The sequence below is a fragment of the Trachemys scripta genome, chromosome 7 (assembly GCF_013100865.1).
Source record: "Trachemys scripta elegans isolate TJP31775 chromosome 7, CAS_Tse_1.0, whole genome shotgun sequence".
Classification (NCBI taxonomy): domain Eukaryota; kingdom Metazoa; phylum Chordata; order Testudines; family Emydidae; genus Trachemys; species Trachemys scripta.
In genome coordinates this window covers 67,461,414-67,478,504 of record NC_048304.1, presented here as the reverse complement: position 1 = coordinate 67,478,504, position 17,091 = coordinate 67,461,414, and the positions used below count along the sequence as shown (strand labels likewise).

The window sequence follows — 17,091 nt, the reverse complement described above, 5'->3', positions numbered from 1 at the left end:
ATAATTCACAAATGGGAGATCATGCCTAATACATTGGATAGAACATTTTGAGAGCCAATAAGTATTTCCTGGAGGTGCTTAGAGGAGTAAAAATCATGGACAATTTATTGGACATTTAGCAAAATTAATAATCTGGTAATCATACAAAAGGCAAATCTGTGAAGTCAATGAGTATGACATAAGGCATGACCCACTATTTGATAAGGAACTGCCTTGAACACTGAAGGCAAAAGTTACCCGTGAATGGAAGTTTGGCACCAATAAGAAACAGCAGTATGATCCAATCAGTTCACTATAAGAATTACTGTCTTGGAAGGAGGTAACATTTGCTAAGGTTGTGACTGTGGTGGCATGGCAGTCAATACTAAGCATGAAGGCAATACAATTAAGTATGTCCAATTCTGAAAACGTGCAGTTATCTGCTCATTTTCCTAGATTATGCGTGTTATATTGACATTCGTCACCTAAGAGAATAGGTGAAAATTAAGCACAGTAAATAAATGTAAGCAAGTGCGACAAAGACACAAAACAATGGATTCTTCATCTTTCCTACACAACAGTGACATGTCGAGGGTCCATTATTGCTACTTTGGTAGCAAGCTGTGGTACAATGGAGGAGAACGCATTGTTTGCCAGACTATTGGAATGGTGGTTGCATGGTATTACACAGGTTAAGTATAGGTGAGAATACTACCAAACAGCAAGAATTACAAGAACAAGTGGTACTCTTTATACATCAGAGGGGTAGCCGTATTAGTCTGGATCTGTAAAAAGCTACAAAGAGTCCTGTTGCACCTTATAGACTAACAGAAGTATTGAAGCATAAGCTTTCGTGGGTGAATACCCACATCATCAGATGCTTATGCTCCAATACTTCTGTTAGTCTATAAGGTGCCACAGGACTCTTTGTCATCTTTTATACAGACACCTATGGCCCACACAACAAAAAGTCCACACTAGATAGAGTTAGGATTGTAGGAGGAATTTGAAGGAGTGAGACAAATAGACACATTATGGAAAGGCAATGCGAGAGATTAAGAGTTCACTAAAATCGTGGGATTGGGTGTATAGTTTCTCCCTTAGGCCTTTTTTTTCCATCTCAGGGTTACAGAATATTAGGGACCTTGTTTCTGGAAGTAACACTAAGTAGGAGGAGCACCGGGGCAGCAAGTGACACTTTTTGGAGAGAATGCAGGGGCTCCCAGCATCAGGTATCCCTGGTTCGTGGCCAGCACATTCAGTGGCTATGGTGGAGCAAGATACTTGTTCAGAATCTGACCCTCAAAGAACCATTGATAAATGGAAATAGCCTTTTCCTACCAGCTGATTTTGGAGTGAATTTGTCCCTGTTGGCTGCACATACGGCCAGTAGCCTGTATCCAAGATCCAAGTCAAATCCTTGCTGTGCTGCCACTCGACTAACAACCTGTGAAGGGAAAGAGAAAGCTTCAGTGGGGGTTACTTCTGGCTCCTTGCAAAGTCACATTAACCTGCTTATTGACACAAATGGCAAATGACTGTCTGCTGTTGTGACATCCATAGCATATACACGGGTATATATTGTTCTCCAAGAGCTTTTCAAGCAAGCACAGAAACCTGCACTTTTGCATCTATTATCTGTTCGTTCCCCTGGAGAGGCAAAGCTTAATACAAACAAACAAACAGTAGAACTTTTATATACACTTAAGCATGACATGTTTTATTGTGTTTAGGAACTATCAGACCAGATCTTAAACACTGTTGTACAGACATTAACAAGCACAATGCATTGTTCTTAAGAGCACTGTCTTGATCTTTGTGATTAAAAAAATCCTCCCACCTCACTGCTATGCAACATGCTATGTTCTAGTCAGCTGCCACCCCAGAGATGGCTGCACTTCAGTAGCACTGTATACTGTCTGGGAAATATCTTGGGATACCTTCTGGATAAACAGGATCTCTAATAAAAGGTGCTATATAAAGTATTATCCAAACATATATCATACAAGCTGAAAGGAGAACTTAAATAAGGTGTAGACAATTTTATTTATTTGTATTGCAACAGTACCAAAAGGCCCCCAGCCACAACTGAAGCTCTATTGCACCAGGTGCCATGAGAGACAATCCGTGCTCATTAGTGTGCAATTATCTGTGTCTAGAACTGGCTCTCAAAAAAGCAATGGTACAGAACTGAGTTAGAAACCAAGATACACAATAACTTATAAATGGTAATGAAATGTACCATTCTGTGGTAAGTAGTCAGTTCTATCACATGAATCTTCTTATTCCAAATTGTTTTCCAGTATCTACTTTTCCTAATTAACAATAAAGAATCAGATTTCTTTATTAAGAGAGTATTACTACAGATAATGCTGCAGTTTATGGATAGATTTTTGTTGATGTTAATTTGGAAACTAAGATTTATGCAACTGCATCAGGTGATTTCCCCTCCCATTTTCTTTAACACTTCTAATCTCAAAATTGAGCACCAGTGATCTTCATGACAAATAAATAAGATTAAATTTGGAATAATCAACACAATAATATACAGGTCTGGAACACTGCTGCTAGCCCTTTTACATCCAGTTTATCTGTGTTAGTTGCAGAGATATAAAGTAAAATTTTAGATAGGAAGAGAATTATAATTTAGGAGAAAAGACCTGTTTATTTTTTGATAAATCATTAAACATTTTGAACTCAGTAAAATAATCTTCAGACCCTTACATGTAACAGTACAGTTGTTAGTAGACAGTTAGTGTCTTTGTTAAGATTCAAGGTCTAGAGCTTGCAAAAAATTGATGCAGTGGGACGACTCACCTGCATAAAGTTAAGCTCATGCAAAAGTCTTCACAGGATCAGGGACCTGGAGACATTAACAAGACCCCGAGATGGCTCAAGCCCTTTTGGGACGGAGGGCTGTCAGACTCATATTTGGAGTTGGAGGATACTCACATTTGGAAGGCTCCAGATGTTTGCACCCCCTAAACTGAGTATCACCAGAATCCAAATATTAATCTATCTGCCCATTCATACCATCAGGTACATGTCATGAAAGAGAACTGGAAAAAGCAAACTGGAAGCTCATTTTTTAATCTTGTTAAAGGCTCCTGAGAGGGATCTCCTGTTATTATGCAAATATAATTGAAACTCATTTAGGCACCATCTACTCTAACATCACACACTAGCTAATTTAAAGCATGGCTCACTTCATTGAGATAAGAAAGGGAACCTGCCTCCCTGCCTTTATTAAAATGCTGTTTTGACTGGCACATTATCTGCAAGCTTAATATTTTGAAACTGGATAGGAATGAAAGCAGATATGTCTGCTCATCAATGAAACTAGAGTAAAGTATGTTTACTTGCAAAATTCATTGACATTTTTACGCTTGGTTCTGTTTAAAATATGGACTTATGGACACAGATGCTGCTGGGCAAAGGCCAAGTAAGGACTTCCAACCAACGTCTTGCTAATTATGGAAATTAGAGTCCTGTTGCAAAAATTCAGGAGACACACAATCACAGACCCTGACCCATGACACACAGTCTATGATTAAGGTAACTTTATTAGTCATATCAGAAAGTCAGGGTCAGTTTAAGCCTAAATACAGACAAGGCACAATCTGCTATGCTCATTAATTGCAATATTTATTTATTTATTTAATTTAACTAATTATAGTAAATATTCTTCTATACTTGACCTGATCTTGATCTATAATAATAAATAATAATATATTGAGATATACTTATCTCATAGAACTGGAAGGGACCTTGAAAGGTCATTGAGTCCAGCCCCCTGCTTTCATTAACAGGACCAAGTACTGATTTTTGCCCCAGATCCCTAAGTGGCCCCCTCAAGGATTAAACTCACAACCCTGGGTTTAGCAGGCCAATGTTCAAACCATTGAGCTATCCCTCCCCCCACCAGTCATATTGGCTTGTCCGGGCCCAATCCAAAAGCGATGTATAAAGTAATTTCTGTAAGTAGGAGTCTGTAAATAAGGGAAGGTGTGAAGCAATCTGAATCTATGGACATCTAAATAATAGAATTGGTCCAAAAATGCTTTTTCCCCCCACATAAGAAATTTCATTAAAAAATATTTTTTCCAACAACAATCCAGCATATGTAATCAAAAATGGACATTTCCTGTGGAAATCTCCATTTTGACAAAGTAGCCATTTTCTACTGGGGAAATCGCCCCCTCCCCCCATTAGTTGTACTAAGTAGAGGGACCACCCATTCTATGTCTGATGGTGGATGCCCTGCTGGAGTCTACAAGATAGTCAGCTCAGATGTCCCTTTGGGCTCCCCTCCTCTCCTCTGCCCTTTTGGCTTCATGAAGCCACACCTATGTCTCTATTGGGTATCTAAGTTAACATGAATAGGGCAGTTCCCACCTCTCAGAGCTTTTGTCCTAGGCCCTCTGCAGATTCAAAGATTACATTTGGTTCACATTTTTGATATCTTCTTTGCAACTGTAACAGCTAGAGAGCTTTTGAAAGCCGCTGCCGCCATCAGAGCTAGAGACTTTCTTCTTTTCCTTCTTCTATTTTAAATCAACACTGATTCAGGAGAACAAAACGGCAGTCTCGGAAAGGAATACTAATTTGCTGACTGGTACAACCCAACCCAATTTGAATCAGTTTGCCTGTATTACAAAGTTTTATTGTGTTTGAACCCAGCTGCAAATTAAAGTGCAGATGCAAGTTAGATTACACAGTGTGACCACAAGTTAGTGGTTAGGTTAGGCCAGGATGAACTGTGATCAGCATCATTTCAGCTAACTGTGCAGAGTACAGTCATGATTAGCTGATACACAGCATCAGCTGCAATTTCTCCTGACCTACGCAGACTGCAAATTCATCTTCTACAGTGAGTCAGCTAACTCAATTGTTTACCACCATGGTCAAACATGATGTAATTTTATAATGTAGAAAGCCCATCCCTGCTGGGCCAGGTATGGCGAGCCATAAATCTGGATTTAAAATGAGACCCATCTCTTATAAAAGGGGCAGCTGATACACCTCTACCTCAATATAGCGCTGTCCCTGGGAGCCAAAAAAATCTTACCGCGTTATAGGTGAAACCGTGTTATATTGAACTTGCTTTGATCCACCGGAGCACTGCTTTACCGCGTTATATCTGAATTCGTGTTATATCGGGTCACATTATATCGAGGTAGAGGGGTAGTTATGCCAAGGCCAGAAATTGAGCCTGGGGTCTCCTTCATGGTGATGTAAAGCACTAGATCAAAGCCATTTGGCCAGCCCAAGGTTTGTATTTAATATTTTTCTATGGAATTTTATTGAAGTCCTTAGGGCATTCATAGTTTGCTACATGAAATGGTGCGGTTACTTTAGTTTAGATGTGTTAACAATTTCAAAAGGTGTTTTTAGGTGAAGTACATACACTATTTTCAGATTCCTGCATTATTTCAAATGGTTGCCTACAGGCAGATCTGACTGCCTCCAGTACTTTAAAACCTTTAACCTACACCGTATTGCATTCGTGACTGAAACACCACATTCAGCCGCTGTGACATAGTTCAGCAGGGTTCCAGCAGGTTGGAATCTCATGGGCATCAATAATGAGCAAAAAGATATTAGTGTTGGGTTCTAATAATGGGAAACTGATACCAAGTAAGCACAGAAATGCAGCTATCAACTTCTCTCATTAAAAAGTAGCACTGTTTTTCTTTCCCCTTTTTCTCCTTTTTGTGAGGCAAAGGGCATGACTTGCTGTAGCTAACTCCACTCCCTGCCCTTCTTGTCATCGCAACATGAAGTACCGGAACAATGCACCTCTTAACCTAACAGGCCTGTTAATCAAGAGAGCTTTATGACTGCTTATTACAAAACTCCCTTCCCATTATGTTGCACTTTCAATGAATCTCTTAACTGGCAGTAGTCAAGAGCACCCCCCCTGCTGGCATCAGAATGAATTTTCCCAATTCAATTTGCCAGCTTTTCAAAAAAATAAAAATGCCAACTGATTGCTAGTTCAGAGGGCTATGTGTTCAGCCACTTGTGTGCCCTTGAAATTATCTGAATACAGTTTGAAGACTACAGCAGAAATTTTGTAATTACAATTCTGCAATGTAGATGGTAATTCCCCTCCCCACCCCTCCAGTAGCAGAGGAAGATCAGATAAACAAGAAGCAAACAGGATTTTTGCAGCATGACTAGAGAACTGCTTTAAAAAGAACAAGAGGGAAGGGAGGGGAGTTACCTTAGTGATCTCAGCGCCTCGTTTGACTAGACTCACAGATTCAAATCTCAGCAGGTTTGCTTCAGCAATTTAGATAGCCAAAGTAGGTAAGTAAAATGACACACAATGTATTAGTCTTTCACAATGGACATTAAAACAGAGATCGTGCCTGTTCTCTGTGGACATAAGAGAGTCCATAAAGTCCCCGTTCCTTAAAGCAGACATTTTCCACATTTCCCTCCCCATCACATGGATAAGGATCATGTTTTGAAAATCAGACCCTGAGACCCTTGTGGCAACAACGATTAGCATTGTGAAATATTTGATTGCTTTGCATCCTGGCTTCTTTTTTAAATCTGTTCCATTTGGAAAAGTTCCACCCAGAGCAGTGGAGTGGAGCTCTGCTTTTGCCCCACATCTGTCTCTCCCTTCCCTGCTCTCTATGGTTCTGGCAACCACAGAGATTAGTTAGGGAAAGGAGGGACCGAAGATCATGTTCCCAATGTTGTCCCCTAATGGGCCAAAGCAGGGATTTTTGACTGATTAGATGGGGTAATCAACTCATTGGACTCATTGCAATATTGTCACTTGTCACATTATGATGAGCTTTGACCTTGAGGAGTGGTTAGTGAGTGATAAATTGGGTTAGCAGTCTACCTCAAACACTTTCAAGCGGTAAAATATACAAACATTTTGACTGATAAAGTGCAAGAACAAAATAAGTGCATAGGACGCCAAGATCTCATTTGAAAAGCCAGTACTGACCCAGTAAAACTGGGATTTATGGGTGTCTTTATGCTCCTGCTGTTATGCAGGGTGTTCTGTGCCTGCTGGCTGCCTTTTGATGGTTCAGTACATCCAAAGCAATAAAGTGCTTTGGGATCCTTTGGGATGAAAGGCACTATATACACTTGAGATGTCTCTATAACTACACCTCTATCCCGATATAACATGACTTGATATAACACGAACTCGGCTATAACGCGGTAAAGCAGTGCTCCAGGAGGTGGGGCTGCACACTCCGGTGGATCAAAGCAAGTTCAATATAACGCGGTAAGATTTTTTGGCTCCCGAGGACAGCATTATATCGGGGTAGAGGTGTACTTCGTTCATTTGAAAACCTCACGGGTAGGTAGCACTGTCACGGGTAGCTCCCCTTCTTTTTATCTCTTCCATCTCCTTTTCAATCCATATGCATTAGGGTTTGTACAATATATCCCCTGTAGACTGCAGCCACACATTTCACCCACAGAAGGCAGTGAGTACACTGTATACACACATGAGAGATCAGGCACAAATACAAATCTGTCTTAGGACAGATAGTGCTCTGTGTTCTCCCACCATGCATATGTGCCCAGCTGGCGTCTACTGAGTGGAATGTAAGCGCCTGCTTATAAGTTCAGCCTGATCATGTGAGTGGCAGCAGTCTACAGAAAATATGAACTCTAATACTACTTCACAAGCAGAGCTGTTTCACAGGTGGTTGGAGTATTATAAAAAGTGTATTAAATAAAATTTTAAAAAGAGAAAAATGGATGATCACACGTCTCAAGTCTGTGCCACTGAAGCTAACTATGGGAATCCTGTGGTAAAACTCAAAAATGCCAGGGGGGAGATATGAATTCCTTTGTCGACCTCAGCACCTCACTACCTGGACCAGCAAGGAGCAGAGTGCCAATAAGGACCTTCAGCCCCCCACTCCTCACCCCCAGAGCGAGTGTCTGATGTTGCGTATACACTAAGTAAACTTCCAATGATGTAACTACATTGATGTAGCTACCCAAAGTGCAAACCCCAAATGTAGATGAGCTGCACAAGCACAAAGCAGGGCTTACCTCTATGTAACACTCTGAAGTCAGAGCTCAGGAGCGATCCCTGCAGACAGTTAAAGACTGGCACTGAATGAGCATGAGGGAAATCTTCCTATCTAGTCATCCAAGGAGGTCAGAATGGTGGCCATGACACACACCCCTGAGAGAGATCCTAAACTTAGCTGAACACAGTTCACCATTTGAAACACATAAAAATATTTGTCTAATGAATGTAGGGAGAGGACAGGATGGAATCAGAATTTCTCCACAGAAGCCTTAGAAGCAAGTAGGTGTGTGCCATCCTTAGGGGTCTGCAGGCTATCTCCTCTCCTTTCATCAGGGCCGGCTCCAGGCACCAGACGAGAAAGCATGTGCCTGGGGCGGCACATTGTAAGGGGCGGCATTCCAGCCAATCGTGGGGCGGCACATTCCGGCCCCCCTGCCGTGGTTTTTTTTTTTTTTTTTGCTTTGGCAGCCCCCCGGACTTCCGGCTGGCTCCCTGCGCTCTGCTCCCAGCCCAGCCCTGCAGGGGCACGGACCCCGGCCCCAGGGGCCAGGAACTAGCAATCCCCGCTGCTCACCATGCCTCTGGGCTCCCTGGGATGTGCCACTCCCCGCTGCCTGCACCGGCCTCCGATCCCCCACCGCTCTGAGCCTGGCCCGGCCGAGCCGCCTTTAAAGGAGCGGCTGAGCCAGCACCTCCTGCAGCCCCCGGGGGCTCCGCCTGCCCGGCCGGGAGAGACACCCCAAGGTGGGAGGGGGGGAACCCCTCTTGCCCGGCTGTGAGTGGGCTGCAGCACCTGGCTGCCCATGAGCGGAGGAGCGGGCGGGCGCCGCCCTTCACCCCCCTGCGAGCCACCTTGGCCGCCCTCCATGCGGCTGCCGTTTTTTTGTTTGTTTGTTTGTTTGTTTGTTTTGCTTTGGCGGTCCGGCACCCTTTTTTTTTTTTTTTTTTTTTTGGCTTGGGGCGGCAAAAAAGCTAGAGCCGGCCCTGCCTTTCATGGGTATAGATGTGATCTTCTATCTGTAATTACTGTGATCCTGATCTGATCTGAAATCTGATCTTTGAAGTGTCACACGTTGATTTTCGATTCTGTACTTCTCTGTATTAAAAAGAAAGAGCCTAGACAGCCATGAAGTCAATTTAGCAGCAGATACCTTGCAAACACATTAGCCTAACTTTGTTGTTTCTGCCATCTGAGGCATTCTGTTTTGGAAACCTGACCTCATCCAAACGTATGGTTCTTGTCCTTTTTGTTTTTAATTAAATTTTTTAATTACACGTTTGATGAGCTAAAATGGGTTTCCATATCACAAAACTGACAACAGCTTTCCTAGTCTTAAAATGATCTGAAAAACGTCAAGAGCTTTGCTTCAAAGATTTTTTTCAAGGAGAAATGGAACTCAGAAGGTTATTTTGCATTGTAAAATGACTGAGCATACGCAATATCACAACCACAAATAAGTGGCCCAAAGCATTGTTCCTTTGGACATTTTAATACAACCATTTTTGAGTAATGCTTCTCTTTAGAGTATATAGAGAGCCTCAGGTTACAGAAAGAATACAAATGAAAACCTGGAATTTCAGATACAGCATGACCAGAGTTATCAAAGAATTTTATGTCTAACAATCTTTCTGTCACTTTAGTACAGTCCTACCACCTTGGTTATGACTCCATCAGGTCACACCGGCTAAGCAAGGTTGAGCTGAGCCATTATTTGAATAGAAAACCTCCAAGAACACCTAGGCGATGAAAGAAGTGTTGTGAGTCATAAGGTATCACTTCTCCCTCTATCGATGTTTAATGAATACCTCAGCATAGTGTTTGTGGTCAGGGTGGCATGGGAAGTGACATCTGTCAGATGAGATGAGAAACCAAGGTCCTGACCATCTGTGGTCAGCAATCCCACAACACTTTTGATAAGCAGAGTTGCGTAACTCCAGTGTTTTGACCAACAGCCCATTCTGGTAATTACATTCAGCCTGCCTAAATTCCTCCTGCCATCCAAACTGGATATGCTATTGCTTTTCATAACCTATCGTGAACTGTTAAACAACTGCAGTATTCCACCCCAGAGATGACTGATGAAGCTACGTGTCCCTCTTTTTGAACTGCCTTGCAGGCATGTTGTGAGGCCTAAATAATGTAAAATACTGTGAAATAAGAGTGCAAAAGTACTGCTATTATTGTTCCTTGCCGAAAGTGGTCAAAGACAGGCATATGCATATGTCCAGTGGTCTTAGCTCTCCCCTTCTTATTACTACTGCTCCATAGTACGACACAAGATGGAAATCTCCAAAACACCATCATTAATATGCCAGGATATTTTTCAATGGTAGAATAATGCAGTGGGATGAGGATGGATTTAAGAATGGGTGAAAGGGAGAGTTACAACTCTTGACCAGATTTAAGTTCTACTTGATACAGTGGTCTAAATTATTTTACTATTGGCTTTGTTTTATTTGTGGGGAGAAAGGAGCAAGACAACAACCTTCACATGTTGCTCCTGTTATGTGTTACTCATTAACACAACGAATATCATCAATTTCTTAGGAGTCCTTGTCTGGGACTTCATTGAAGAACTGCAGGACCAGTTCTATGTATGTACAAACTCAATAGGAAGGTCGGACACATGCCAAATATGCAGCATAGTTGTAGCCGTATTGATCCCAGGATATTAGAGAGACAAAGTACGTAAGATAATATCTTATCGGGCCAAGTTCTGTTGGTGAGAGAGACAAGTTTTTGAGCTGCACAAGCTCGAAAGCTTGTCTCTCACACCAACCAAATTTGGTCCCATAAAAGATATTACCTCACCCCCCTTCTCTCTCTAACATGCTAAACATGACTATCTTTCAAGAGTTCTCAAGGTGAATAACATTGATGTTGCTCAACAAGAAACTCATACTAACAGGCTATGAGCAAGCTGCAAGATACAAAATTCATGCCTATGAATTAACTGCCACTGTGAACAATGCGAAGTATGCCGACGACATCGCTCTTGTGGTATAAGGCAAAGACCTCGCCACTATTGGTGATATCCTTTCAGCACATCAAGATAATGGTGGCATACTTTTAATACTGGAAGCTCTACCCTAATGCCTCCAAAATTTTGGTAATATCCTTTCACCTAAACAACAAAGCTGATAAGGAACCACTCAGTGTCACCTTTTACAGTCAGCAGGACTGAAAGGAGCCCTATCTGAAGTACCTGGGTGTAACCTTGGCCTTTTAAACCTTATTTGGAAAAGACATGGAAAAAAATAAAAGCAGGAACTAGTTCATCCAAACACTTGCAAACACAAAATGGGGTGATGATGCATGCGCGCGCACACACACACATACACACACACAGAACAGCGACTCTAGCACTGGTATACTTGATTGCCGAACATCGCGCACCAGCTCACATATACTAAATCTTTGGAGGTGTAGTTTAATGTCGCAAGGAAAATCATAACTGGAACATTAAAATCAACACTCCTTCAATGACTGCCCACTTTGGCACATATAGCCCCACCCAAAATCTGGACACACGCACGCGCACCCACCCACCCACCCACACAGCTGGTGCATACAATCAAACCATGGCCAACTAGAATTTACCAATTCATGAGGACCTCCAGAACCTTCCAAAGACATGCCTGAAATCTCACAAACCTATTTGGGATCGGGCTAAAACTCTTCAGGCAGCCTCATTCAATCCTGAAGCACACTGGAGAGAATTCTGGGATAATGCTAATGTCTCAAACAAACACCTGATTGCTGACCCCACAAAAAAACTTCCAGGCTTCAACCTGCCCCAGAAACAATGACTCACTTTGAACCATTTCAGAACATTGAATGGCAGATGCTGTCTCATCTCTTCCACCTCTGGAAAATAGGAGATAATACACAACGTAACTGTGGACACCAGTCGCAAACTATGGACCATACTATAAATCACTGATGCTTCAATCATGTGTCTGTGTTATCTCATGAAGCCACTTCCAAAGGTATTCACTGGCTCACTAATCTGGACTTGGTTATTTGGGGTTGCCATTGTTTGGGAAGATAGTAAGTACAGCTGAATATATAGTATGCTAATATGTATAATACTAATGAATATTCTTATGTTTACAGAGCATAAAGATTATTACTCACATAATGTAACTTTAGTTTTATAAAGCAGATTTAATTCCAAATTGCTTTACAAATTTCACACCCGCTATATTTAGAAAATATTTCTCCTAGCTATGAAATGCAGCCACTTTGGGTTACAAACTGGCAGCTATTTTAATCAGTTTTTTACAACCGTATGCAACAGTTAGTGACAGACAGAGAAGAATACTACATCCAAATAAAACTTCAGGAATATTAACAGGACAGATACAATTTCATTTATAGACAGAATTCAGGCTTCAGAATACAGATTCTCAAATCTGATTGGCAAAGTAACCCTGGTGGAAAAGCAGCTCACACAGCACCTCGTTTTCCTTTGCAAATTAGAAGACTCACACAGGTTCTCACTAGAAGAACACAAATATGTGTTTGCATTTTATGTATGTTTCTACGTTTTTCCTCCAAGCTGTTTTCTGTAATCTCTCTCTGGAGTATGTAACTTGCAAGAAAAAAATATATATATAAGATTTACCTCCACCTCCTTGCATGTTCTCTATCTGTTTAAATGGGTTTCTGTTGAAAAGTACATTAAGCTCTCATTTCAGGAGTTTTCATGGGTCAGATATAAAAATCAGTTCTAGGATTACTGTTTTTTGACATTATTTTGCATGGTGGTAGTGCTCGTAGGCTAGGGTTATATCCCCCTAAAGGAAGTGTCCCTTAAAGGGTCTTATTTAAAAGGAAAGGGTCTTTAACAAGATAAATCTAGCTCACTATGGGTCTAATAAAACCTGTCCATTTTCTTTTCTGGCAAAGTTTCAGTAGCTCTGACAAACTCTGAGTTTATTCTTAAAATAAGAAAGCCAGACCTGTTATCTCCAGTATATTCTCACTGGCTCCTATAGGAGCAATTTCAACCTGAATAATGCCAAGTGCAGGGAACGCACAAAGGCAAATCTATTCATTAGCTTAAAATGTGGTCACTGGGAGAAAAGTGATACTGTGAAAATTATGTTTTGATGTTCCACACATGCTCTGTATCCGATTCACGCAGTTTACCAGTCAAAACAAGATTTCCATAACTGCTGGCACTTCAAACTCAATCTAGGATCTGAAAATCATGCTGTGATGGCTTTCTGTTTCTTACATCAACAACAGTGATTTCGCAATCAAAGCAGGCAACTTTGCAGATGACGCACAGAATGATATGCAGCATGTTCTTTTGCAGCTATATTGATTCAGTGGGACTGGCAGAAGGAGAAAATAATTGCTTTTGTTATTAAGCTAAGTAGAGCTAGCTAAGACCGTACACAGGAAACTGGGGTGTAGCCCCAACCTACCATTTCCCAAGAATGACTGTTTGGATCAAAACCACAATTTGAGGGATTTGAAGTAATCTGTCTTATGTAAGGGTAGAACTCTTATTAGTTATTTCAGCAAAAATATTAGTTTTAAAGTGAACTACCTAGGGAAGAAAACTGCTGTTCATGAAGATCTGCCAAATACATTGGACAGGCTTTTCATAACAGCACACAGGTCTGTGTTGAAGACCTGGTCTTGCAACTCACATTTCTAAATTTTGCAGTTTGTGAATGCTCTGCTCATTTTAGAGACAGCCTGCCCTTTGTTCGCATTCTCTGAATACTTTAGGATTGGGATCTTGCCTAGTATATCCTGAGTGTTATCCTATAGCACAAAACTCTACATTAGTAAGTTGTTCTTTCATGTCATTTATGTGCTGGAAGGAGTAGTTTCATGTTGAACTTTTTTTTTTTTTTTTTTTTTTTTGGGTGCGCAAAAAAAAATGTCTGTGTGTTGTATGAAAAATTAAGAAAATAAATTTTTCTTTACACACGAAAAAGGAGGAGACGATACTGCAAACCTTTCTAATGTTTTGTAGAAATTCCTGGGTCATTTATCAGCGTGCTTGCTGCTTTGGAATCCCGTGTAATGCAAATGTTCTAATGATGCCAGAGGCTAAGTGCTTTTTAATTTATATCCCAAAAGTAATGAAGTTCCAAAGTAATTTGTTTTCAAAGGTCATTTTAGGGATTGGAGAAATAAAGAATTAATAATCCTGCTGCAATGGAATGAATAGGCTTTTACACTTTTTTGGGGGGGAGGGGAATCATAGTATAATCCCCCACAAGGTAAAATAATTGATAAACATTTCCAAAGATAAGCAGCTTTGGCTCTTAATATCATAGCGCATGCAGTTGCTAAATTAATATTAATTTTGCTTATGACTAAGGCCCTACTTGAATTGCGGTATGATTGTCAAATAATTGTGGCTGAGTTGTGGACAAGACATGGAAAATCATGGAAAGTAATAAATGGAGCCCCAGCCACCCGGAGCTGACAGCACAAGCCCCACCCACTATCAGCTCGGATAAATGGGGTTCTACTGTACTAATGAAGAAAGAAGTGTGTGTTGCAAACCTCAAAATGTATGCAACTTTGTGGACTATGCAAAGTGAGCTAATTAAAATAAAAACTGTGGTGGAAATATTGTAAATTAAGTACAATTTACTTATGACGGTCCAATATACAATTTGTTTTCAGTTGCTCATAACTTTCTGAAAAAATCTCCTTTGGTGTTGAAACACCCCTTGTTTGGTCTTACCCTCCTTACAGGTGGGTTTGTTACTGAAAATAACGTACATATTCTCACTGTGATTGCGGTGGAAGTTGATGCCATATCAACTGCATCGACTGCAGCTTGTAAAGAGGTTCTGGCCACTAGTTTGCCCTCATCAATAAGGGCCTGAATACTGAGTCTTGTACTGAGGCAACGTGTTCCTGGAGTCCAGGAACTTAGAGTAATTCAAGAAATTGTATTTGGCATGAAGGGCCTGATAGTCTGAGATTTGACACTGCAGTGGTGGTATATGTAAACACCTTCCACCCCATAAGGTCAAGATGCTTGGCCTCCCTATCTGCAGGGGGGCCCTTGGGTGGTACAGCAGTTGGTGTCGAGGTAGATGCAGAGACTTGTACTGACGGAGACTTGCTCCTTGGAATCTTTTGAACACGATCATGCAACTTAGGAGTGCCTAAGTCCTTATGGCTTGGGTATGAGCGCACACCCCACTTGGATGGGGCTGGGAAGGGATCTCTCCTCCTAGAGGAGGGAGTCTGGGAGAGTGCCCCTTATTCTAATGAGATGGCCCAGCCAAAAGTTCCTTCCCTCTGCATTCCTATCCTTGCCAACTCTGGCCAATGCACAGAGGGTCTCTCAGGTTTGGGTCTGACTGAAACCTTATTGCATGCTCCACTTCTGAAACCAAAGCTCTCATGCTTGCTGTGTTCTGGTGGGGGGAAAAGCAGCAGATACTGCACTTAGTGGAGATCTGAGCTTCTCTGAGGCAGTAGAGGCAGAGCTGGTGGCCATCCAGGCCAAAAAGGAGCAGGGGCAGGAGATGCAGTTTTTGAAGCTCAGTAGCTAGGGCATAATCCCAGGATCAATCCCTTGCTGGAAAGCCAGGAGGGCTCCCTGGGGTGGGAATTCTAACACACACTAACGTAGGACTACCAAAACACTAACCACAACAAAACTAAGACCAATACAGAATTTGAATATTTACAGGAAGAAGAGAAAGGAGAAGCTCCAGATACTGGCGGATTTTTACTTAGGCCAGGAGGGGGTATAAAGGAACTGGAGAGGCGGAGGGTCTGCCCCCCTTTTATACCTTTGGTGACGAACACATGGAGAGCAGGGGCATAGGTATGGACCAATGGAACTACTTGCAAGAAATCTCTGCCACATGGAATGCATGCATGCCCACAGTGAAATATACGTATGGACTAGCACTCGGAGAAGGAGGCCCTGATACCAACTGGAGCCTTTGGGGGCTTCAGTTATAATATTATATGTGTGTGGCTTTGTTTACATTGTAAGTTATTTGGGGCAGGGAGCATCTTTTTATTCTGTGCTTGTACAGCACCTAGCACAGTGGGGTCTTGGTCCGTGGCTAAGGTTCTTAGGTGCTGACAATACAAATAATAAAAAATAGACAAATGAATAAATAACAATAAATCATTCAGACAGGAAAAAACTAGGCAACTAGCCATGAGTGGTATCTTGGAGTCTAAATGGGTGATTCTCTGTCACTTGCACAGAGTTGAATCAATCAAATGAAATAGAGCAGGGTGAGCTGGGCATTCCTTTTCTTTCTTGCTCTCTTATTGAACTATCTTCAGCCATGAGGTCAGGTGAGCATAGTTAACCCACAGACACAGGAGTCTACAGGAGTTCATAATGCGCCAGTCTTTCATTTGTCTCCTTTTCACAAACACCAAACTCAGACACAGTGTTTATCAATCGCCAGATACAACATAAACATATAGGGACAGTATAACTATGGCCACATTACATCATGTGTATATTTTGAGAAATCAGGGAATTTGCTGAAGAGAACTTACAGTTTAAACATCATCAGAAGTCTGTGGAGCCCAATAACATTTATAATTCTCTCAAAAAATATTTCCTGCCTGGAAGGATGATATGCAATTTCTTATAGATCACTAGATTCATTCCATACCTTGACAGAGTTCTGAGAGATGCTATACACTTGAACACATTAAGATGGAGCCATTCCTTAACATTTGAAGTATTACAGCTGAATCTGGCTCTTAGTAACTGCTATATGTATGCTCTTTACAAACTGTATGAAACCAATTTGTGTATTTTTGCCTGGATAACAAGCATCTGTCAACACTTATGCTGAAGGATGGCATAAGCTATCTAGGTGATCTATTTGTTTCTCTTGCTATTTTGTTGGCTTTTGTTTTAATTTATCTTTATTATGTAATGTTATGAAAATAGCAAGAAAGCTTTTGAGTACCCCCACCGCACAGTGTTTACTTGACTCTGTGAATATTTCTGGGCTGGATCCTAAATCTGCCAGGCAAGCGGCACCATTCAGAACAAAAATTGCTGCTGTTGTAGGCACTGAAATTACATTCTGCATTTGATAGTTGCTCTAGGATCAAT

At 41.4% G+C, this 17,091-nt stretch overlaps 1 protein-coding gene across 11 annotated transcripts in view; it reads right to left on the bottom strand.

The window, feature by feature from the left end:
- ZMIZ1 (zinc finger MIZ-type containing 1) overlaps nt 1–17,091 on the bottom strand; it is a 491,983-nt gene that overhangs the window by 166,393 nt on the left and 308,499 nt on the right. For all 11 annotated transcript variants that reach the window (XM_034775977.1, XM_034775973.1, XM_034775967.1 and 8 more), the window contains one exon: nt 1,321–1,426. In XM_034775977.1, coding sequence (XP_034631868.1) covers nt 1,321–1,426 — 106 coding nt within the window. The remainder of the gene's footprint in view (nt 1–1,320; nt 1,427–17,091) is intronic.